This window comes from Eucyclogobius newberryi, unplaced genomic scaffold (genome assembly GCF_026437365.1).
Source record: "Eucyclogobius newberryi isolate DKJ021-1_F unplaced genomic scaffold, fEucNew1.0.hap1 SCAF_4, whole genome shotgun sequence".
Lineage (NCBI taxonomy): Eukaryota > Metazoa > Chordata > Actinopteri > Gobiiformes > Gobiidae > Eucyclogobius > Eucyclogobius newberryi.
This window is the reverse complement of record NW_027316056.1, coordinates 29,206,266-29,231,979: the sequence shown is the minus strand read 5'-3', so window position 1 is coordinate 29,231,979 and position 25,714 is coordinate 29,206,266. Positions and strand designations below refer to the sequence as shown.

The 25,714-nt window shown below is 42.0% G+C and overlaps 2 protein-coding genes across 2 annotated transcripts in view; both read right to left on the bottom strand.

Annotated features, from left to right (window-relative positions):
- Nucleotides 1-25,714, bottom strand: part of sh3gl2a (SH3 domain containing GRB2 like 2a, endophilin A1) — a 364,709-nt gene that overhangs the window by 117,470 nt on the left and 221,525 nt on the right. The window lies entirely within an intron of this gene.
- cntln (centlein, centrosomal protein) overlaps nt 1-25,714 on the bottom strand; it is a 106,713-nt gene that overhangs the window by 56,567 nt on the left and 24,432 nt on the right. The window contains exons 9-12 of the mRNA XM_072462861.1: nt 21,089-21,217; nt 17,678-17,782; nt 13,896-14,017; nt 6,717-6,830 (exon numbers count right to left, since the gene is read on the bottom strand). Of these exons, the coding sequence (XP_072318962.1) occupies nt 6,717-6,830; nt 13,896-14,017; nt 17,678-17,782; nt 21,089-21,217 (470 nt within the window). The remainder of the gene's footprint in view (nt 1-6,716; nt 6,831-13,895; nt 14,018-17,677; nt 17,783-21,088; nt 21,218-25,714) is intronic.

Genomic DNA, 25,714 nt, shown 5'->3' with positions numbered 1-25,714 from the left:
TCAAAGCCAGCAGACAAAAGAATGAGCAGTAGGTGGGAAGAGTCAACAGTCAGGTGTTGTTTGGTAATGATGTGGTCTGTCTCGCGTCGCCCTTTTGGCCCCTTCTTTCTTATGCACTGCATCAATTCCAGCCTTGAGCTATGCATTTGTTGTCATTTGATCTCGTCTGGTACCTGCGCCCCGCCCGTACACAGCTCAGAGTGCACACTTCCAGCGCTGGGCCACGAGGGTCCGCGCAGCATCATCATCATCTGCGGCCGCCATTGTGATTTCAGATCCCAGCCTACTCTCGTTTCTTGCATAAAAATACGCGGACGGAGAGGGAAACGGGGGTGAGGAAGCGAGAAACACCTCTGGCATCTTAATGGCTGGGGATGAGAGTCTTGTTTTTGGGGTGTGAGGCGGGGGTTCCCCTATGGTTAACGCGGAGCTGGAGGGCTGATGGTTCACGGTGTTCATTTGGCTGGGTAAGTCACTCCTGTCAGCAGAAATGGCGACTGGTGGAGTTTGGCTATGGGCGATGCAAGGGCAGCAGCGGCGGCGGCGGAGATACGAGGTAAACAGGGATTTATGCGCTAACCACTGATGGAAACAACCCAGAATAACTAAGAAGATATTCTGTTTCTAAAAGGTTTGTTGATGCCGCTGGATATTCTATTGTGAAATAAAACAATATGGGGGAATTGAATTTAGAGTGTGTTTAAGATGGGGAGAAGGAATTAGAACAAGTCAATTTTACGTTCTTCACTGTATGAAAACAGACAAAATCCACATAAAAACAGAAAACCTGCAGAATTATACACACAAATAAGGATATTATATTAGAGCTAGGTATTGCCTAGTACCTCACGATACAATACATATCCCAATACAGGGTCCACGATATGATACAAATCCTGATACACGTAACTTGATACGATACGCGTCCTGATTCATGGATACAGTATCCCTTAAAACTGGTGTTAAAAGCTTACAAAAAATATCTTTTGATTAAGTAGAATAACAAAAAGCATTTGAATCTCATGTTCACACTGTCCTCAATATCAGAATACAACTGTCCCATGATTAAGTCACATGTTCAGCTCTTCAGATGCTGTAGTTTGTATGTTCAGAAGTGTAGAACTGTAGAATTTCAAGTCCACCACAATATATCACAGTATCGATATATTGAGCACAAATCCAGTAGGGATGTCAACATATCAAATTTTAGTGTTGAAAAAGTCATTAATATGAGGAAAAAACAGCACAATTTAACAAGTCACACCCCAAGTTTGAGACCAGCTTTATGGAACTTAAGTTAAAGTTAAAAAACAGTTTACCATGTATTTTTGGGATTACAGCTTGCAGTAAAATACATTTGTTTTGGTTTAAGGTGACTAGCGTATGACTGGAATGCTGCATTCCAGTCATCCTTGGAGGTGGGAACTCTAGGACCGAGGAGAGGGGTTTTCTCAGAGTTGTCTCCTGTTGTGTTCCAGTTGTTAAGTCGGAGAATAAAATTAGCAGTACATTACAGTATATGTATAGTAACAACTCAATTCAAGTCATACAAACCACAAAAGTGCTCAAACTAAACAAAATGTGTGTAGTGTGTAGTACAAGTATGAATCAAAGTTTGAAAGTGATTTTTGTTTTGTTTTGTTGTCATTAGGTCCTTGCAGGCGTTAGCAACATTAACAGTCCAATGCATTTATGACGACCTGAGGCTGAAAGGCAGTACAGGAGCAAGTTTACACACAGCGACACGGCGCTATCAATATTTCAACTTACTCCAAAAGCAAGGCGCAGCCATGCTGGATTTTTTCAAAAACTCAGAAAACTTTGGGTTCTTTTCCAGTATAATTTGAGAGATGTAAGGATGTTTCAGTTGGGAAAAAAAGTCCGAACTTGGAAAATTCCACCTCTGAGCACAACTGGAACACAGCATAACACCATATTATAAACCAAGGCACTTTGCATTTCAAATGGCAGATTTCACAGGAGAAAGGCTGAATGGGTAAAATTGTGAATAGTGAGTTTTACTACAGAAATTCATGCGGTATTTGTTTCGAAAGTATGAAATAGAAATAGAATACCTGCAAACAAAAGTAAGAAGTACACAAAGAATGGTTTAAGTTCACTAAATTCTTGCCAAACCAGAGGCGCAAATGTGAAAGTCAATGTTCTTGATCAGTGCCAGCTTTATTTATTTACTTTTTCAACATAAATGATTTACATTATCTCGTATGGTGAAACTTTAAGGTCCCTCTTACATGCAATTAGGCTGCATGGAAAATATGAGAGGCAATTAGTGTCACTGCATGTACGCGATTACTTAAGGGAGCTTTTTTTCTCGCATAAATTAATAGACCAAATAATTAATGACATTAAAAAAAAAAAAAAAAAAAAAAAAAAAAAAACGCCTTTCTGCAGAAAAAAACATGTTATTTGTGTAAACGTGTCCCTTCTCCAGCTCAGCCCTGGATCCGGGGGCAAAAGACCCTCATTACTCCTAATATCTTTAAGCAAATCCAGATGAAATGCGGAGCAACGGAATGAACACAAGGAATACCCGGCTAAACTTTATTAAACTTAATTAGAGTCAAAGTCGCTTACTGAGGAGCTCCATGTCCATGACGGTCACCGTGCCCCCCCCCCAGTAATCGCTAGTTAATTCATGCTTTGATGTCATATAGCGTGTTTATTTTGTTTACTGGGCCCAAAGAATTCTTGCCTCATTTTAGCAACAGATCTTTAACAACAATTAAGTGGCGAGGACATGGAGTGCAGCAGACAGATGCATAATGAGCTTGAGAAAACGATCCCTGTGTGAGTGTTTTAAGCCCACCCGGCCCGTGGTTACATGCCAGCCATCCACCACCACTAATGGAAATCTTAATCAAAACTACACCTTGGTGTCAAATGTTGAGGGAGACGGTTTCCAATTAATTTAATGAAAGGTCTATTTTTAATCAGATTTCAGCGGCCTGTAAAAATGACGCAAACTGTGTATTCTGAAATCTATAACAGAAAACAAGTCAAACATGTTAAGTAGTAGAGGGCAATATCGCACGGAAATTAAAATCACAATTAAAATGTTTGCTTTCTGTTGTGTGAAGAGTAAGAGGTAATCAAACCCATCTTCTTCTGTGGGTTTAGAAATGACAGTGATTTGTTACATCCACTTTTTACTCAGGCAGAATATGAAAGAAGCTAACAATAGATACAGTGTCATTTTAGGGGGCGTGGTCTGGTGTGGGTGAAATGGTAAGGTAAACTGATAGGCAGGCAGCGCTAGCATCGCAGAAGCATTTAGCCCGAAGCTACTGAATGATTGGATATTTAAACAAATGTGGGCCGTTAGAAAACATTATTCTTCCCCATGACTTTGTGTCTGTATTTGGCACAATATAACTCAAAGTAGTAAACTACTCCTGTACTACTGCAGTGGGTGATAGAGCAGCTCTACATTAAAAATGAATGGATCGCTTCCCGCACAGAGGTCCGTTAGTGGGCTTTCCCTTGGATGCCAACTGTGTCCAAGTGGGTAGGGAAAATGATACAGTATGTTGTGTTCCAATTTGTTGCTGCATTTGCCAAAAAAAGCACACAATCATTATAAACGGTCTATACAAACTGGCATATTGTCACAAACATCATAAACGTTTCAAGCGGTCAGTTCGACATTTTAGTAGTGTCCTTTACTTTCAGGTCAAGATATACTTGATTAATCCTTCATGAGGGAAATTCATTCTCTGCAATTGACCCATTCTTCAATGCTGCTGGGGCAACCAAGAGTCAGGAGCAGAGAGCAACAACGCTCAGGGACCCATCTCCAGATCTTGAGCTCAGCTTAGTCCTGGCCTACTGTGCTGGAGGATTCCCTGGGGTGCATGTTTTGAGTTGTTGGGGGTAACCAGAGGAGTGTCCAGAGGAAACCTCCCCAGACACAAGAAGAAACATGCAAATTCTGGTCCAGGAGTCAAATCCGCGACCTTCTTGCCGTGCCGCCAGTTTGTTCAATTGTTATCTGTTAATAATACTACAAAGCTCATGTTTGACAGAGCCAAACGGTTATAGTGTTCTAGCTTGATAGTCCTCCGTTTACTCTGCAGGGACGCTCCAGACTCATCACTCCAAACATATTGTGGGAAATGGTCATGTGAGCCTTGAGACACTGTTTTACAAGTGCTGTTTTAGGACCCAGTGATGGGGAACATCTGTGAACCACCTCTCAGACGATAGTGTGTTTAAACAGACTCTGTGACTGGGTATTAAACACTTTACATGAAGCCTTTATTTGCTCCTAAATTCTTCTGCTGCCTGTTGTTAATTAGCCATTAGTGGATCATTGCTAACGCTTATCTAGCATAACCTTCACAAGAACAATCATTAGAACACGGTCATCGGAACAACAAGCTCTAAACGGCTGCCACGTGTTTCGCAGCAGTTATGATGTTAAACTAGCTGCAAGCCAATGGGCACTTTTCACTTAGCAGCACTTTGAGGATAAAGGCAACAACAGAGCTTCTGCTGAAGACAGGACACTGGTAATGCTTTATGAGTCAAACTGAAATACAAATCATTTTATGCATTATTTTAATGGTCATTGGCCTTTAAACATGCTCGAGTACCTTTGCTTTGACATCTAATGTTTTAGAACTTCAGAAATACTTTGAAAATCACATATTACTGTGCAGTCGGCCACGGTGTTGTGAGTCTAGAGATGATTTATGGACTAAAACAGCAACTTTGTGAGACACAGAGGAAGAGGAGAGAAGATTAACTTACAAACAAGATTACTTAATTTGATGAGTGAACAATAGTTAAAAGCTCAAAACTTAAAATTTTGTGTTGTTAAAATGTTAAAATACCAGAAAAAGAAACATGTATGACACTAGATTCTCATTTCTCTGCAATATAATACATTCCCTGTCATCACAAGTGGACTATTGAATATTTACAAAATTCCAAAACCAAAAAGATACAGAAAACAAATGTCAGGGCAATGAGATTATCAAAAGGGGAAACTCAAGTCTGTGATGGCCCTTCTGTATTCCTCTTGCCTCTCTGAACAGGCACAGTGAGCACCACATGCCAGTGGAATAGAGATGGACATTGGGCAGATACCTGGAACTGACACTTTTCAGAAGTTTAAAGAACCCATCTCAGTTAACTTTGCTTTATCCATCCGCATAAGGAGAGGGCCCCTGGAGATGTGGAGAGAGGAGCTGAGGTGGAGCTGGTCAGGGGCACATGAAGGGGATTAGAGCAAACCCCAGTGGACGGCCCACTCACACAGCTAGGTAAGAGGCCAGCCAGCGCGCTCGGCCCCATGTGGCTCTGCTCGCAGGTCACTTCCAAGGACCCTTCGTGTTCAGAATAGTCCGCTGACCCCATGCCCCGCCCCTAGATGCTGCGGTCCTGCAGCTCTGCTCCATTTTTGGCCCGGACCAGCCAGGCATCCGGACGGACATCCCTTAACAGGCAGCAGCGGCGGCACTGGGGCTGCTAGCTTGTAATTAGCTCGGACAGCTCAGGCTTGGAGAGAGGCAGCCGGGCTATATCATAATGAGCTCAGCTGGGATTAGGAGGACAGGGCAGGGGGGTGAGCAGAGGGGAACGCAGGAGAGGGGGCAACTGTAAGAGGGGGCGGCGGGGGGCAGAAGGGGTAAGGAGCCGGATTCTGGCCAAGTGTAAGCACCGCACAGGGCCAGAGGGAAGCAGCTGGGAAGACGGGATGGAGGAGGAGGGAAGAGGTGAGGAGAGGTGAAGGCGAGGGGGAAAGGGAGAGAGAGAGAGGGACTATGGCTTTAGGACAGGCTTTGTGGGGAATCGCAGAGGGTCAGTGCGCGGTTCGGTTACACGGGATACTCCAAGATCAAAGACTGTGTTAGACACGACTTCGACAACTCAGGAACTTCAGCCAAAATCTGAGCCACACCTTTCACACAAGAGCAGCTGCATGTTTATCAAAAGGTTAGAGCCAACTTAGCATTAGGGTATCACAATATAAAAGGTTAGTGTTACAATTATTGTGAGAAGAAACATCACAATAACAATATATATTTACTATTATTGACACATAACCCTTCGTTTTCTTTTATTCTAATACATTACTGTTCTAATCCAATTTATTGTAAAAGTGTGAGACTGAATCATGTTTAACTGGGAGCAAATACACAAGGCTCTTACTTCCAAGTTTACAGTGGATAAAGAAAGTTATTATTAGGTACAAATAGTTACAAAGTTGTGCACTCGGGGGGTACCACAGCTTTAAGCACATGTTTTATTGTGTCGAAACCCAAATTGACTTGAGATACTCTTTACTGAAAATAATGCACACATTTAGTATGAGGTCCTATCATTTTGTTATGAATGTAACTTTAAACTCAGACTACCACAAAGATCCAGCCAGTAATTTTCATAATGCAATATTACTACCGCACTTTAATGTGTGAATATCTGGGCGGCCAATTTTACAAATGAGCACAGTTTTTAATGATCCTGCTTTGGCTCCTGCTGGCTGGTAATGATGTGGAGGGCTAGGTGAACGCTGTGAAGTTGGGAAGGGCACACACTCAAATCTTAACACCCACAAACAAGAAGGGACAGTGGGAGAGCCAGCCTGTGTGTGTGTGTGTGTGTGTGTGCATGTGTGTGTGGGCAAATTAATGAGATAAAAGTTGATATTCAAGTGTCCACTTTCCATGTGTGAGTGTAGAGAAGACACTTACTTCTCCAGAGAGAGTTTCCTGGTGAGGTTTTTCAAATAGGCCAGTTCATTCCACACCGCATCACTGTCCTCCTGTCTTAGCTGCCACGGCTCGGCACGCTGGATCTTTCTGCCGCTAAGACCAAACAACAATCAAAAAGGAATCATTTATATGTGCATCTATTCGTTAATCAAGTCGTCATTATTTATTTTCAATTTGCTGCTTAGTATATAAAGAGATGAACAACCTCAACGATCACTAGTCTGTTGCTGTGGAGATAATATCCAGTCACACAGTATTTAGACAGTGACTTTCATACTAGAAGTAAATTAGATACAGGAGTTTAAACATGTTTATTTGGTGCGGTCACATTCTAGAATTTAGGGATGTTTCATATGTTGCCAATCACCACTTTAGAGTTGAACAATGGCACCTCTTTCTGAAGTTAATGTGAGAATAAAATGACACGTTTGCATTTGCTTTATGTGGAAAAGCCCAGTAATTGCTGCGATATTAACCATGAACCAAGTGAACAAATCTGTAATCTGACAGTTGAGACATGAACACGACCTAGAGAGCTGATCAATACCAATATTCCTTTGATAAGAGCAAACATTAATTATTAAACTCAATACACATTAGGTCAATGTCTATCAAATGGATTACAGTGAATTATGTTGCTACACCTGTTCTAACCTCAATGCTGCCACATAATGCACATATATTATCAGGGGACCAGGGTGGTACTGTATGTTACCTTGCTGCCTCATGCAGATTCACATGGGGTAACAAGGCCCCTTAGTTCTCCTCCATTTTTGTTATTCAGCCATCTTTAGCAGTATTCAAATGAGCAGCCTTGACTTTGACATTTCAGTGGCAAATCATGTACACACGCATGCATGTTTGCTAAAGCCCAGGGCACTGCCCATGTGGCAGCGCAGCACTCCCTGTGCACCATGCAAATGTAAATAATGGCAAAAACACACTTGCAAATGTCAAATGTCTACACCTTACTTATGAATACTTCATGACAATTTGTGCTCTGTGGCCGGAGCATCTATTGAAGTTCAGCTCTCTACCTCCTCTACACATATGGCCCTCAACAGCCCCAGTGGCATCTCACCAGACACCATCCATCAGTCACTTTCAATAACAACTGGTTACTCATTTGCCAAATAAAGCCACTCAAAATGAGAATTATACATTGAAAAGTATAGCATTTTCAAAGTGGATTGTTTCACATTTTCACTCTAAGAAGAATATATGTAGTATTGGATAGTCAGGGTCACAGTGGAGGAATCTTTCACATGTTCATTGACTCTGTGGATGTCAACATGCTAAAGGTGCATTCACAATACACTCAGGATTCCAATCAGGATTCATTTGCCTGGCTGGATCGGTTCCTTTGGGTAATTGTGAATGCGCAATCGAACTGTGGTCCGGTTGGAAAGGGTGGTCTCGGTCTTATTGAATCAAACTCTGGCATGATTCATCTGAATTGTGAACGTAATCGAACCCGAGAGCGGAACACAACCAGGAAGTGACCATGAAGTTAGCCACGCAGAGACGCACGAGGCTCGGGATCAAAACAAACTCAAGTGTGAGATCGACAACGGGACAAATGACACTGAGAAAGACATGAAAGTAACAGACAGACAGGTCAAAGTCTGGTTTAATTATAATGACTGAAAATATATACATGTGGGGCAGGTTCTGGGTTAGATCCGTAAAAGCCAAAGAATGAATCCTAACACTGCTAAAGTCCCGCTCCAAGTTTGTTTGTGTGACGTGGATTAGGCAGATCTCAGGGTCTCTCCATCACTTTTCTCTGTCATTCCTTTGGCTGATATTGTACACAGCGCCTCTACAGGCGAGATGGAGATGCGTCTTTCTGCACATTTGGTTCGATTGATTAAAGTGTATTGTGAATGAGAATTGAACCAGCTCAGAAAAAAAGACAATGTTGCAACTTTGGCCCCCAATCAAACAGTCTGCTTCAATTTGTATTATACAAAATTGAAGCTCTCCTTCCAAAATTGAGAAGAGATTTTTCTATTTGAATGATGCACTGCAGATCAACAGCTGAGATTGATTGGCCAAAAATCTGAAGGAGGAAAATGATTTACTGTGAGGAGAGCGAGTGCTGTAGAAAGGGTTGGCAATGATCAAGCAGCAGCAGTAAGTCTATTGGACCAGATGAAGACGGCCAATGTTGGTATTTGATATGACACGATGCGTTTGTTGAAACAGCTCCGGTTAAGCATATAAAGCGCATAGTGTGAGAGGTGCAAGGCGCATGATTAAGTCATGGTAAAGCTTTAATTTGTTTACAGTGGACCTAAAAGCTGTTGAACACAGAGCCTTGAGAGAGCGATCTTCTTCAGGCCTCGCTGCGCTCTTCCCTGCGGTATGCTGGTTTCCATTATTAAGCAGGAGGAAATAGAGAGAACTTTTCCACACCGCTGCGGCTAATTGCTCTGATTCAGGGGGAATCTGTTTATGGGTGCAACTTTGATCAGAGAACGTATGCCTTAATAGCCTTTAATTTTATTTGCTCACCCCATCATCCCCAGTCTGATTAAAAAACTTTTTTTCCCTTCTCTAATATAAATATGAAGTTGCCTTTCCCCCCGTTTCCTTCAAACCATTTTGGGAGAATACTCTGGTAATGGTGAATGGCAGATTGTTTACACTTGGGCAGGCTACTCCTGAGCCTCAGCATGTTGTTCAGATAATGAAATATTCAGGTGAGCGGTGATTGGCTAGTGATTGTTTTGTGGGCGGGGCACAAGATTGGCCGAGCCAGACAAAAATCTATGCTGAAGGAACCATCAAATGTGATAAAAATGTTATATCCAGGAAAATCCCAATGGCAAACAGCCCTAGGGGATGAAATGATGCATACAAACAAACAAGCATATAATCAAAGCTACATCAATTTACAATTAAAATAAAATAATCAAACATATTTTAAGTTAGTTTGCAGTGGAATGAAAAAAATGTTTGGTATGGTAGTAAAGTATAGGTGATGAGGTTAATACTATGTTTGTGTACCATGCACAACGGGGGGAAAGGCAGCATCACAGCATGGAAGCTACAGAGGAACTCCCTAACAAGCTAGAGATGCAATGAGACTCGACGCCAATCCCCACTGACTTGTTAGACTCCTGATTTCCCACACTAATGGGAGTATTTAAGTCATTTTCTATTGTCTACCGCTCTTGCTGGCATTACCCCAGTGGGCTTAGCTGCTATTTAGAGATGGGGCGTGATGCCAAATGAACACAAGGATCATAACAGTGAGTGACTGGCTGGTGCCATGGAGAGCCTTTGACTGAAAAGGGCAAAGCTGCCAATTGCATCAATTATGCGTCCAACCAGACAAGAAACACAAATATGGCCGGACTCAGTGAAATTGTGGTGTTTTTTGAGTCAATATTCTGCACTCGAGAGCATAGACCGCTTCCAGAAAATCTTCTGGTCCAAAAGGCAAATACTCTTTAATGTTAAAGTAAAAAATGCATGGTGTGTCTGCAAAATGTGTACCAGTTGTTTTTTCTTCACAAAACCCAGTGAACAAAAATGGGTGGATGAAATGGATCCAAGTGTTATGTAACTGTCTGTTATTCATCTTAGATTCATCCTGGAAGTAACTACTGAACATCTTTGTATGACTAAAAGTTCAAACATTACGAGATGTTCTGGGCCAATATCAAACAGTAAATAGTCTTTTTACATCCAATTATAGGCCCAACCAGGACATTGTCTGAACCATTATCATGGAACTGATACTCCATAACCGATACCAGCATCAGTGTGCCCCTAGTTTAAGATTTAGTTTGATATAGTAGAGTAGCAAAAGTAGACATCCAGTAAATGTTGTTCTGCTGTAGGAGAATGGAGCGGTTGTTAAGTGGTGCTATAAGGTTATGATCTTCCATTTGACAAGTCCCTACTTCCACAGACTTCCTGATAAGCTGCTAAAACACACAGTACACAGCAGCAGTGGTACATGCAGCGGGTGTTGACTCTTTGTTCCCACTGCCTCAGACACATGCTGCTGAGCCGCGCTGAGCTGACAAGAGCCGAGAGGAGCCCGCCGCCGCCGCACATACTCCCCTCACTTCCAGCGCTTTCACACGGGCTCACGTTGCACCGCTGTTTTCTTTAATTAACCCAAAGAGAAAACATCTGACAGGGTCAACGCCGGCTCCCGCGTGGCCACCGAACACTCACCTTTAAGTTACACGTGTTAAAATGGCCTTAAAAGGAGAGGTGTGTAGTTTAAAAACACCTAACGTTTAAGGTTATTCTGGTAGAAAAAAGACTGAAAAAGAAAACTATTGTTCACAGTCTTTCAAGAACACATGTTCATTGTGACAAAAGATGACTCTGGTTTGTAACTATTTATACATCTATAATCTATACTCTATTAGTAAGTAAACATTTATTTTTCAATGTCAGCATTTTTGTGATACATTTTCCTTATTTTCTCTCCCTTTTTTGAAGATATTTCAGGCCTGAAGGCTTTATTTGACAGGACAATTGTGGAGATGGGGAGAGGGAGGGGAGAGACATTCAGCAAATGGTCAAGGGATGGAATCAAACCAATGATGCTGCGGTGGTATTTGATATAGGCTTTTTCCAAACTCTAATCGTTATTATCTAGTCCTTATAGGGTGACAAAATTGTATGTATATTTATTATCCCAATGACGATTCTCTGGCAAACTTACAACAATGTGCCAAAACACAGCAGTAAATATTGCAGCAAATGTCACAGGTGAGCAAAAAGAGTGTATATTTAACCTTTAACCCCTATTTTAGAAGCTTCTTTTAAGAGTTTCTAGTTTTGAGAGTGGACATTTGATATTTCGATTTAGCATATTTCCAAAGCAAATCCATGTTTTATATATACAGCCCACCTTTAAGTCATTAACTTGTCTATTTGAACTTAAACTACATTAAAACATATATTCACCTTGTCTGTTTGCCATATAGGAACTGGACTGAGAAGAAGAATAATACAGTCCCAATGGTGAATGATTCATATCGTAAGTGAAGTAACAGAAAGCGAACATTTGTGATCGCCGTGACAGTATCCACACATTTCTCGCTGCGGATCAAACGTCCTGTGGTTTCTGCTGAAGATAACAGGTTGGAGCAGGAAATGGCCTTCACACCACCACACCCGCCCGCCCGCCGCCGCCCCCCACCTTCTCAGTCTCCGCCGCATGCCTTTTCAAACACCTTGCACCTCGCCCTCCCCTTCCCCAGAACCACAGACACCTCCTATTTTCGGCTCTCACATCCTAATGAACGCCGTGGGAGAAGGAGACGTGGACCCGCTTGGCACAAAATGGCCCAAATTGACTGGGCTTAAAACCCGTGAGCTCTTTCAAAGGTGGTGAAATTCCTACCACTTACCCAAATCCAGCGCTCGGCTCCTGTCAGACAACACGCGGAGGCGAGTAAGACCCTCAGACTGTTTTGCGAGCGGTTTCGGGGGGATATAGTTTCACGGGCTTTTAACGTAAGGCAAACTTGACTGCTGGATTGGAGTTACTTGGTACGTATTCTTCTCAAGGGATTTATAAAAAAGGTGCGGCCAGAATGTGCACAGGTCTTGTAAAGTGGGGCTTTTATTATCCGTTTTGATAAGGGTATAATAAAGTAGATTATCAAAACTGCAACACACAGGATTTGAAGATGCCACTTACAAAATTAATAAAGGCCATTGACTTCCTGTGTGTGTGGGGTTATTGGTGTTAAATATAGTCATGGGTCAGGGAATAAGATGAATTGCACCACAACGAATGGTGCTCGGTGCAAAGATGCATGTACTGAACGTTGAAGTGGGACGGTGAAATATTAACTTCATAAAAATGTGTCGACATGAACTCTCTAACGTTCAGGTCAGTTCCATGTTGAAATTAAGTTAAATTCTGTCAACAGGACAGTTAAACAGTAAATAAGTTTCTCCACTCATCCGAGCAGCTTCTTTGGCTCTGACGCAGCTCAGAAAGAGCCGTTTTCTTTATCTTTAGACCCAGAGTATGATAATAGACAGTCCATGACTCATGAAGGCCAATTAAGCGATTATGTGAAATGTGACTCGGGTGAAAGTTCACACCTTAGGGTAGTTCTAATAACAGATACATACTGTACTGTAAAGAACTAGGGTATGTTAGAGTATTTAAATGAACCGTATGTAACCTGTGTGTTTACTGTTTTAAAACATGAACTGATCAGAACTGCACCTGTGTTGCCGGTGAACCTGCAGATAGAGGCCACACACATGTTTTTCTCCTTCTCAGTAATGGATGGGCAGAATGTTCAGCTGAGAACCTCCAGAATTAAAGGCTTGCTGAGCTGCAGAGGCTGCACTAGCACTGATTCATGATTGGTGGGTGAGGATTCAGAGCAGAGAGTAGCAAATGAGACTCATGTGAGGCTCAGTTCGCTTTCTGATTGGAGAAACAAAAATACCAAATTATAAGAAACAAATTAGACATCATGTCCGCAGGTTTTTTAATTACGAATAATTTAGCATTACAGCCGTTATTAGTAAAAACTGACAAAAAATCTGGGGACACATAGGTCATGGCTTCTGAAATCTAAAATTCTTACATAAAGTTTGTTTAAATCCTTATGAGCCAGTCTCTGTCAGAGCTGCATCAGAACCGAAGAAGCGCCGTGATGAGTGGCCAAACGTATTCACTCTAATAACTGTGGACACAATTTAACCTTCTTTATTATATACTCATCCACTTCATACTTAACACACGTGGATATCCTTGATTTGATGAGTATAGATTCATTTGATTTCGTGGCAACATGTACATAGTGTGATTGTTAATGCTGGTAATGGTAATGTCCACAATGGGCCGGTAAACTGGGCTGAACATCACCAAAAAACGGCAAATTATATCAAAACCTTGACCTCCAGTCAGACAGAATATAAAGTGTAGTAATCCCTTTAACATAAAATAATAAACAAAGGGCACAGAACACAGACTGACCTAATCCTGAAAACACGTTTATTTATGTTCCATCAGTGATTCAAATAATTAAAACTTTCAATCAGTCCCTGTCTGCCTAAACTTTAAGCGACATTTGGAGGAAATAGCAGCTGTTATGCATCTTAACCGTCCCTATAGTTCATGTGTCTTTGTGTAACACCATTGTTCACAGTACTTACGTGCCATTGGCCTTCTCCAGTTCTTTTAGCTGGTCTCTTAACGTCCTACAGTTGCTCTGAATGAGGCGCAGACGTTCGCGGCGGTTATCGTGCGCCTTCCTCAACTCCTCATTCTCTTCAATCTGTAAGAAGCAGTTACTTTTTAATCATCAAACAAAACAACGCGGGGTAAAAAAAAGTTGTCCAGCTCCAAACAAGGGTTCTTTCTGCTTTTGTATTTTTTAATTTGGCACATTGCTAGCGCACCTGAGCCTGACAAAAGTCCACACACACGCGCACCCGTCTCTTCTTCTTCCTCTTGACAAGCGAGAAACACCATTAAAGTCTAATATTTAGATGGCCGGACGAAAAAAAGGACACAAACCATCAAACAAACCGACACAGGAGACACGTTCGCATCCTTGAACCCACTTACTGGAGTTACCGAGTTGACGACCCGGGCGCGCTTTGTTGCTGACAATGTTGTTGACAGCTATTAAAAACGCGGCAAAGATTGGGCGAGCAGCTTCAAAGCGGGATCCGAGAGGAGACGACGTATAGATTTTTTTTTCTTCCCTCGTCAGGGGTACAACAGCGCTCCTCCCCATCACGCTGACCTTAACAGAGAGGGCGATGCAGAAAACAGTTTCAACAGGCAGGACAAACAAAGGTGAGAAGAAAAAAAAGACTAAAGGAGAAAGAGGAGGATGGAAATGTGCGGAAAAAAAGGAAAGAGGAATTACGAAGACGGAGAGAGGCGGTCGAGGAGAAGAGGAGAAGAGTGCAGGACAGGTTTCTGCTTGAGTGGCCAGGGCTGGGGAGAGTTGTCGAGCGCTTTCTGAAGGGAAGGAGCTTGTTTACTGCTGATATGACACGGCTGCCCTGCAGAGAGGGAAATGCGAGCCCTCAGCCCTGTTATTATTAACAAGGACAAAGAGAACAGAGATGGCACACAAACATGCGCCGCACACGCACCCGGGAGAAGGCCGACACACTCACACGTGCAGCTGCCAATGTGACAAGTATGGATTTCCCCCCCTGTGCCGTTTATTCACACCGGACACCTGCAAGGCATCCTGAGCCCCTTCACGCACCTCTCAAAAACAACACTTTAATGACAAGGACCAGAGCGGGGCGTTGGTGGAACCGGGAGCTAAGGGAGAAGCGGAGTGATGGGAGAGAAGGAGGGGTGCGCGAGTGGCAGCGCATTAGCTACATCATGGATTCCCAGGCTCCCTTATAGCGTTCCCCCCGGGCTGCTCCGCTCTGGTCATCAAGCCACAGACCCTTGCCCACCGATCAATATGCCCCCTTCCTGGCCCGCGTACACATCTGTGGAGGTTTTCAAGCTGAAAAATAATTACACAGCAACAGCGAATGTTTGCGTGAAGTAAGAGGGGAAAAAACAACACAAAAAGCTAAGCTAAAGAGGCAACTGTCTGCTGCAGTTAGGGTCAATGTGTCAATTGTTTACGAGTTGTATATCCAGTTAGAAAAGTGCTCTGTATGATGGAAAGACGTAAATAAAGAGGTGGTCAAGTGAAATCATCCTGCGCAAAATAGTGTATAGACCTAAAGCATTTTTGGTGAATTAGGAAGTTTTCTAAGTATTAAAATGACTCAAATAGGCATGCCTGATCGTCCAGTCCCTTCTACAGACTGTTCCAATGCAGAAGGGTCTGAAATCGGACCATAAAGGGTCTGTGAAAACTCACACAACCACGAATTTGTAGCACCTGTCTCTAAAATGTGGTAGACTTCTCCTCTTGAATATTCTTCTATCATCCAGAACAAGATGTATATTTTAATTTAACTCAGATACATAAGAGTTTAATGCTTCACTTGCAGAAATCCACAGTTTCTCAATCTATACTCTGTATTTTTCTCCCTACGGACCATGCGTATCTCTGATCGGTTGATCCACCTCTCAATCATGGCCATTTGAAATCGAGGAGAAAGGACATGATTCCACATTCCACAAATCTTTGTAAAGTATTGTAAGTATGTATAAGCGTGTGGTCTTGGCTGGTCAGGCCACTCGAAATAAAACCAAGTCCGTAAATGTTATCTTAAAAATAATACAGATACCTAAATGATCCATTACTCCGTCCAACTGTTTCTTAGCTTTGTTTTTTCCTGCCGTGTAAATAAAAATGTGAGAAGAAAATACTTCCTAGTTGTGATAAAAAGCTATTTATCAAGTTTATAAGCTTAACAGAAGGAATTTGACAGACTATACACGCTGGATTATTAAATCATGTGTGGATAAAACATGATACAACTCCAGTTATGTTTCTGATGTTGAAATATTATCATATACCGGTTTTATAGGCTAAATATGCATGATGTATAAGCAATTAAAAGCATAGCCGTGCTGGCAAAATGAGGGCAAAACTGCTAAAAATGCAGAATTTCTTGTGAGTAAGATTGCAATGCACAGTCACGAGTGGAGTATTGCTTGTTCTCAATGTTTACATCTGCAATCGACCCACAACACGCACTAAAGGCATGTTGGAGGCAGGGACACATTTCCACTAAGGGACAATTAGGTATGTCTTAATCTTCTTTTAGGATTGGGGTCTGAGGTCTTAAGTGTTACTAATAGAGGTCAAGTTTCTTTAAATCAAATCATAGAAAAGAAGATGACGACTAAATCATGTTCCTGGCCCAATGCCCTTATTAAATATAGTCATAGATTGCACAGTGAATGTTCCATCAGTTGTTCTATGCGTAGCTTCGCCTCGACCAGCAGACACACGTAAATGCCATTATTAACTAACACAGCCAAGCGTGTCCTCGGAGTCTTTGATGGGCATTAGCGTTTAAGAGGGGGTCTGCCAATGATGTAATTCAGACACTTCAGATTTGACAAGAAAATGACGCCTTAAGTGTTCCCGGGATTGTGTTCAAAAGGGAGATGACCTCTGTATAATCACATGGTCACCGGAGTGGCCTGAAAGACAAGGGTGAAGATTGAAATTGAAAAAAAAGAAGACAGAATTAACCATTTAATCACTGCATGGGATGTAAAGAATAATTGTACAAAAGCTGAGACTATTTTGAAGGTTAAAGAGAGTTGAACATCCCATGGCGTCCACCTGACCCACAGCCCGTGCACAGGGTCTACGTGCTGTAGGCGAGTGCACGACACGTGTGTTCTCCACATTGTTAGGGGAAGGTCATACTGAGGCAGTGTCAGCAGCAGCACAATTGAACCTTTGGAGAGAGTGACTGTTATCATAGTGTGGACCTCCAAGAACCAGTGGCAATGGCAGCAATCGCACACGAGTAAACACAGGGCAACAAATCAAAACTGGAAAAGTGTCAGAAAAGAATTTCAAAACTAGTCTTTCTACACAAGCTGGGCTGTATCTGAAATATAATGTTGTTATAATAATCTATGTAACACTTAGATGTCCCTTTGAGCAAAGTTTACATTTGTTTTCTGTAGTCAACCAGCCACTGGCAGCAAAGCACATTTTAGGCTCTGGAAGATCGATGGTAAAGATATACTTTCTCCCTGTCCGACTCACTGTACAATAAGGTTGATCGTTCTCTTCACAAAAAAAAAAAAGGGCTTTAGACTAGAGTGTGAATGACCCGAGGACCCTTCTCCTGACCCTGAGACATAGTGGAAACTGGTCAATCTCCACACAGAAAGGTCTCACTGTCCAAAAATCTAATCCAGGATCTTCTTGCTGTGAGGGAAGGGTGCTAAACCCTCAGCCAACAACAACAACACAAATCCTGTTTCTGAAAGTACTTACAAAGGAGTAATGAACTGTGGTTTATATAAGTAGTACCTTTAGCTGCAGCAGCTCCCCGAGCTCCTGGATCTTCTTCTCTGCTTCTTGTCTGCTGCCTCCTCTCAGCTCCACACTGCCAGCTGGGGACAGAGATCGGGAGCGCTGCAAACAGGTAAGCAAGGAAGAACACGCTGAGAACTTGAGCGCACTTCAGTTACACTCGGGCACCAACCCATGCAACAATTAACATCTGTAGAAACACTGAGCGAATGCCAATAGTGGAATTATCTCCGCTCATTCCGTTCCCCTCCTCACCTTGAGCACAACACACACGCCGTCTTCTGTAACGCGCACAAACAACATAATACCCGAGGAATAAAGCAGCCGGAGCGGTGTTGGCTACGACCTGGAGGGGGTACAGGCTGTTGTGTGCGTGGATGTGTGTTGCAAGCTGAGAGCGCCAAAGGTTTCTCCCTACGACTGGCTAATGAGTATGTTCATTTCCATTTACATTGTTTCTTTGACAATAATGATGTCCCATTAGGGGAGACTAAAGGGGCTATAGATTCCACAATGTGCTGGGCTTCATTACAAGAGGTGGGCAGGGAGGCCGCTCTAATTGCTCTACTAGGGGCCTCCAGGTTACACTTGATAGGACAACTGAAAGAGCGGCGGAATAAGAGGGGGAGTTGCAGTTTGCTACCCGTTCCTCCTCAGTGGAAGTAAATAAAGAAATAAATAAACATGGCGGCGGTTTAGTGCTGGAGAGGAAAAGCAGAAGGAACAATATGCTAGTGGAATATGAATATGGGCGGAAAGGTGCTCCCCTGCGGTGCCTGAGCAGAGCTGACCAGATGGCAGGCTAAAATATGCAATGTGACTAAATGCATAACAGTCCTTGGGCTGGAGTGGATGATGGAATGAGGGGCCTATTATGGGAATGTTAACCAGAATGAGCTCATCATCCTAAAACATAGTGTCTCTTAGTTGAAGTTAATCACTCTAATCTTTGGCTAAGTGACTTCATCAGAGTTTGCTCAAAAAAACAAGTTGCATATGAGAAAGGCTTCGGCGGTGTTAGCGGTGTATACAACGTTATCAAGCGACACGGCTTTGATTCTGCCTGAGGATATTCTGCGTCTTTCTAAATATTTCCTTTGCTTTTAAATCAGTGAAAATTGTTGTTTAGGTTGTGTTCACATAATGATGTAATTCTAAAGAGCACATAGTTTAAAGCCCAAGGTGGAGTGCAGCTGATGTGTGGCTATTTCCTTTGTTTACAAGTCTGTATTTATGGAGCCTGTTCAAATGAAACAAAAAAAACAACCAAAGCGTATGTTCTCAGTCATCAGAACCTGCACCTAAAGTAACGTTGGTGAGTTTTATCCTTTAGTTTCATCGTAACTCATGTTAGGTGATATGTAATCTGTCTAAAACTTGTGGATAGGCCCTCCACCTAAAATATTTACATTATTTGATCATAAAATTCTCACGTATTCACTTAATCAATCAAATGAAGTAAGACATTTTGGCTGGATTGAAGATGTCGCCATGATCAGTACCATTTTTATCAATACATGTATTGTTAAAAACACAGAAAACCGTTTGCCTGAGGGTCACAGTCGACTCCCGTGACCGGACGTGCCCTTCTGCTATCACAGAACATGGTGCCAGCCATGTGCTGGTGCTCAGCTTTAATGACTGCATGCCACTAATTAGCAGATTGAGCTGCATATTTCTTGATGAGTGGCAGGCCAACTTGGCTTGTCCAAATGTACAAGGGGGAAAGTACCGGGCCAAAGGGGATTCCTCTGCTAAAAACTAAAAACAAATATGACCAATCTGACATAGTTTGAATTTTAAAAAGATAAACATTTGGGAATACACAACAGCATTTAATTGCACATTTTATATAGTTTACAGATTATGTAATATTCTATTAATTTGGTTTCAGTTACGTGCGTCCTGCAGTGCTTTGTGCCACGCCAAGGTAGAAAGAGTTGTGTCAGAGGTGAAAATAGTGAAAATCAAAGTAAAGAGTAAAAATGAGAGGAATTGCCAAGACCTTTACAGGCACATTTCAGCACAGACTATTTAACTGAAATGATGCACAGAATGAAAAATATAAATAAGTATAGCTATTGAATATTTTTAAATAATAAAACGTTCAACAACTAAAACTAATTTCATTTTTCTTAACATTCAAATGCATTATTTTTTTGTGCATTATGGGGTTTTTTTGCGTCAAAAGAAAGAACGTGACAGTGACAGATGATGGCGACGTCCTGCAGATGTTGTCTTTGGTCCAGTTGGTTGCCTGTCACCCATAGGTCAGGAAGACACATGAACGCCTTCTGCTTGTGTACATGTTGTGACATTATTAGTGGCCAGGCCTGACTGAGTAAACACACAGAGCACAATGGGGAGAAGAAGACGCACCGCCGGGTGCGTAACTCGGCCCGGCAGCTGGTCCACGATGATGACCTGACCTGTACATGGACCCCGTAATGCTGTGTAAACATGAGGGTGCGATGCAGATGGAGCGGAGCAAACAGAACCTTCTGTGAGGAGGGGTAGAGCTCTTATTTACTCAGAGGTCAGTGTCACTGGCAGTAGAGTACAGAAGAAACATTTCAGCAGATTCCCTTCCGCTCTCCCTCCATCGCCCAGAGAGGGTCACTGTCATCAATGGGCCTCTTTTATGGCCGTGGCTGTGTGTCATGTGCGGCGAAAGGTTGAGGTTGAATGGGAACGTTGTACTGGAACACACAAGCAGACTGCAAGACACATATAGTGGGTATGCGTGCATTCAAAACAGGCTTTCACCAGACTAAGTGAATTGGGAGTAAGCGTAATATAATAAAGTTTTTAGTTCATAATATTTTCAAAAAGTTTGTGGTGAGCGCTGACAACATAAGCTTATAACAAATACTCAACAGTGCTGTAATGTCATTCATTTATCAAATACAATGTGGAAAATATAGAAATTAAATGACAATTGACTGTAGCATGGCAATACTTGTAAAGGTAAAATCAGTTTACACAATGAATGTGTAATTATGATGTATTAGACTTTAATATGGCTGCACATGTTAGCCCTTAAAAAAGGCTGCCTCCTTTTCTGTTTCGACTTAAGAACAGATAAAGGCTGAGTGTGTGAGGCCTTCCAGAAGCATGTCCTGCCACACATCTGGGTGGAAGTCTGAGTAGATCAAACGCCTGTGTTTTGTTCATAATGTTCTGCTGAAGCAGTAAATTAGCCAGTGCCTGAGCCCAAGGCATGCGTGAAACCAGCAGCACCACGCCGGCCCGCTCCCAGTGGGAGGGGCCTGTGCACTGATACTGTGTGAGTTGGAAACTCCAGCACAAAGACGGGCCCAGACAGTGACTGATAAATCACATGAGTTATTCTGCACCACTGACCCTCATATCCTGTATGGTTTTGATCCAAGCGTGGGGTTGACCTACCTTGTGTCTTGTGACAGATCTGCTGGAAGAGTGTCCGAGGGTCCTCTCCTCTGCTCCTGGGTCAAACTCGTGAGTGGGCACCTGCTCCGAGCTGTGGCTACATCTCAGGGAAGACTCAGACAGAGCGGCCTGTGGAAGATAAAAGATAAAGAGTTAAGGAGAGAGCAGTGACTGGAGGCTATTGGTTGTTTTAGATTGTTCCTGTAGTAAACTATGCTCTTGGTAACTAGAACTAGCACTTTTACCCATTGTTTTCCTCTAATTTTCAAACATTTATATACTATATATACTTTGTATTAGTGTAATAGAAACAATGGTCTCAGTAGTAAAAATGGTACAACTCTACAAGTGGTAGTAATGGTAGTATGTGAGAGTCTGTATGTAGGGACCCATTTTACTTTTACTAGTAACTTAAATGTGAGTATGTGTTGCCGCTCAAATGTCAAACATAATTTTGATAGCAAGGAAAAGGCTCAATACTCTAAACCAATATTGATGCCTTAATAATAGTTTTAAAATGCAATTTTTTATACTTTATAATATTTTCAAAGCAACAATGAAGTTAGACAATCATTTCCTTACTACCTGGTTTGCGGAAGATTACAAACACTTTCATAACATACCTATCATAACATAACTATTCTAATTATGTGTTTGAGTATCTAGTGTTGACACTGTATCGATTAATAACTGGGTATCATAAAAAAAAATATCCACTCCTTATTGAGACCCAAAGTACATTTGCACCTTGCCAAACGTCACTTGAATATTTTTTTGCACATATATTTACACTATTCTGTTCTTTCAAAAGTAATTTCAAAAACAGCGTGAGACAAAACTTTATTTCCACCTGCTTATATCATCAGCATTTGATAATATACTGACAAACTGAGGCCTCCACAAGCGTCCATCTTCACCAACAGAACAGGTAGAACGCACTGGATGTCATCACCTTTTTAGACCAGCAAGTCCTTATTGCATTATCAGAAAGCTGGCATCTGGGCGTGACCTTGTTAACTGCCAGGGTAATCAACTTTAACCAAAGGGGAGGAGAGGGGATGATAAATTATTAGTGAGGAAGATTTTGTTCATGTTTTATTAAATTGGCCTGTCAAAGTGGGCCGGTCAAATTATCTGGGGCCTCGTTTATTGGAGGCCGGCCATATTGGCACATCTGTTACAATTATTTATAATTTTCCAGCCAGTCAGGAGAATGGACTGGCTTCTTCGGCATCAAGCAATTTAGAAATTAAGTGAAGTGAGAGTGGGTATAGTTTTCGTCTCACGGCATCACCCGGCGATTTTAATCCTGCGCGAAACTGGAAAGTAAATAAACATATCAACGCAGTAAAATGGAAAAAAATGGTATCTTGAGTGAGCGGGGATAAAGATGCGATTGCGGCGGGTATATGCAGGTGCAAATACGGGCGGGAGGGGGAAAAATGGTGTGAGGAAGCTGTGAGAAGGGAAAGAAAAAAGGAGGAAGAAAAAGCCGGTCTCGGTAATTACTGAACACGATTAGGTTCTTGTGGGAGCTCGTCTGGCACCGGCGGCCCTTGCTGGTGAGGATGCGGCAGGCAGCAGCATATGGAGCGAGCCTTGTGATGGTGCTCCCCGAAGCTCGTGACCCGTCTGCTGCCGAGCCCTTGAGCTGAATGTGAAATGAGACTTGCCAGGCCTAATGTTCTACACATGCACCATTTATGCCACAAAACAAATCTGATCACTGTTAATTATGGAGCAGCTACGATCAGGAGGGGCCCCGCGCCACACGCAGACACACACACTCGCAGTCGTATCCGCGCGTCTGTGTGAGAGCGAGGAGATGGAGGAGTTGGGAGGAGCGGGCCCACGTGCATCCAGGTCAGGTGCACTTTGTATTCACACTGCCGTTATTCTTCAGAGGGCTGGAGCGCATATATGCATGAGCGCAAGGGCAAAGGAGAGGGACTTTACAGAAGGACAGTGCGGTGAGTAGGATGTATGTTTGGTGTGTACATAGCCCCGAGTCCTCCCACACATCCAGTCTCTTTGACCTAGGTGTATGCGCTGGAGCGAGAGGCGGAGCGGCTCCAGCGGCTACAGAGCGTCGCTGTGCTTCATTAATGAGGCGAGCGCCGCTACACAGAGGTTCTCATCTAATGAGAGCAGTTGAGCTGGTAAAACACACCACTGGAGTCCATGTCATTAGTATGTCTTTGGCCCTGGACATGGCCCGGCTCCATATACCAGCTCATGCATAAACCTGCGCTGACAAAATACTTTAAAACACGTTCATCCACCGTCATCATAACCGGATGCAAATGTTTACAACGTCTATAACTACACATATAGGATTTCACATGTAGCGTTTGTTTTACACACTAATCATCTTAATTCTCGGATTCAACAGGATTTCTACCATCGCTGCTGTGAAAGCCGTTTAGTTCATTCTCAGCTTCTTCTCCGACTTGATCTAGAACAATATGAGAACCGGCTTGGACTCAAACAGATGCATTTGTGGTGATGCATGTTTTCCGTCTTTGTAGCAGCTACTCTCTTTCCACTCGCCAGCTCAGGCTGTGTCCATTTGCACCTTATTGTGTTCATTTCCATTTTCAGCTGGTCGTTCTGGGTACAGCACTCTTTACCAGCTGGACATTTACAATTGACCACTTAATAATATAATTTGAACTGGTGCCCACTCTCTCGCTCTGCCAATGTTTTATATTGGTCACCGCAAGCATGTGGCACCGCTTCATCTTCTCTCAGTAGAGAAGATGAAGCGAGTTTGTGTTTTAGTTGCAAGCATTTTGTATGCTTTTTGTGTCAGCTTTGTTGTCGTATTAAAAATACCACTGAAAGGAGAAAAAAAGTTTGTAATATATATGGCTCATTAGGATTACCTCCACACTGAAGTACCAAAAATAATTCCCAATCCCAACCAATATAGAAAAAGCTAATGACGCAGTAGCTACATATATGTTTTAACAGTGAAGCTATGCCATGTTTTGAATACCAACACAGAACAAAAACAACAGATCAACCTGGAAAACTTGATCATAATTACATTAAAAGTATACTTTTAGACTTACGACCATCAGAACATAACAGACTCACTCTGTACATAAGTTCATAAAAAGCCCTGTAGCTGCTGATACCGTAAGTGCAGCTTGTTGTTCAAAGACAACTTTTCTCGCTCCTTTGTACTATTATAGTTTCATGGCTTTCTTTCGATGGTTGCTATTAATGATGATACTGATCAAAGAAGAGCCTCACCTACGCCAAACATGACCCGGCGAAATGGTGGGTGTGCTGGTGGGTGTACTTGTGCATGCCTGTGCATGCCGGAGACGTGCATTAATTATACATCTAAAAACATTTAGATTGGCTAACATAAATAACAAGCCAGCAGCAGATGTTAAAAACCATCTCAATAAGCTGAGGGAGAAACGCCATGTGGGCTACTCGCACTTCATTGAGGTGAAAAAACCCTGGTCACCTTGGGAAATGTTATTTGTGTGCTTCAAGGTGTGCGGCCAGGGACGAGTGAGCGGGGAGAGCCAAATATGTTTATAGTGATATATTTACAGATAAATAACTGTCAGTATTTGAATCAGGAGGTCAGTCTGCATGTTTATATCTTGATCTGATTTTTAAAAGTCTCAAGTGGACAATGAAATAATAGTTCAACTAATAATTACAAAAATAAAAGCTGATTAATGGACTACTAAAACGTAATCAGTTGCACGCAGCACTACTTATGAACGGAGGTAGAAGCACTACAAAAAAGTCATTAACACACATTTTAAACCTGAACCTGCTTGTGGTTCCAGAAACACAGTTTAAAGCCTTTCCTTTCAGGCTGTGGCCCCACAACTATAAAAACACTTCTGCACCTGTAATTTCACCTACCTAAATATATTTACTATTTACTTGAGTCAAAAATATACTATTCTGCAACTTCTAAATTAAACTTTGTTGATTGGTAAGTGGGAATCATAGCAAAGGAATATAAATACAAATAAGTGTGTTTTACGAATAACTCTACATTTCCTTACATTACATAAATATAACGTCTGTATAAAAGGGCTGGGCGGCATGACCAAATATTTAAAGAGTAATCGTTAATTTGTTCCCCCTCAAATGAATCAATCTTGATTTTAGGGCTGTCTGTCATTTAGTCAATTAATCCGTCAATTAATCCGTCAATGATGTTTTAGTCAACCATTAATTATTTCATTAAGATGATGATGGTTTTTTTTTTGGTTTTTTTCATGACAAACAGAAAGGAGGAGTGAGCTATTCTGGAGTGAGGAGTTTCTGCACTACATCTGTAAATTCTGGGTACAGATAAGATAAGATAAGCCTTTATTTGTCCACACAATGGGGAAATTTCGGCGCATACATAGTAAGCCTATTGTTATTTTTATCTTATAGCCTATTTTTAGCCTATTGCAGATTTAAATCGTTTTTCTTTTTGACTTATATAGATTGTTAACCAAAGCAAGTTCCTATGTTTGTGAATTCTGCTCATTGACCTTTTCTGATTCTGAAATACGAATCCCGAGTTTAATCTTCTTCTTTTTTTTTTTTTTTTTTTTTTTAACCGCACCTTTAATATCTGCAATATCTATAATATCTATA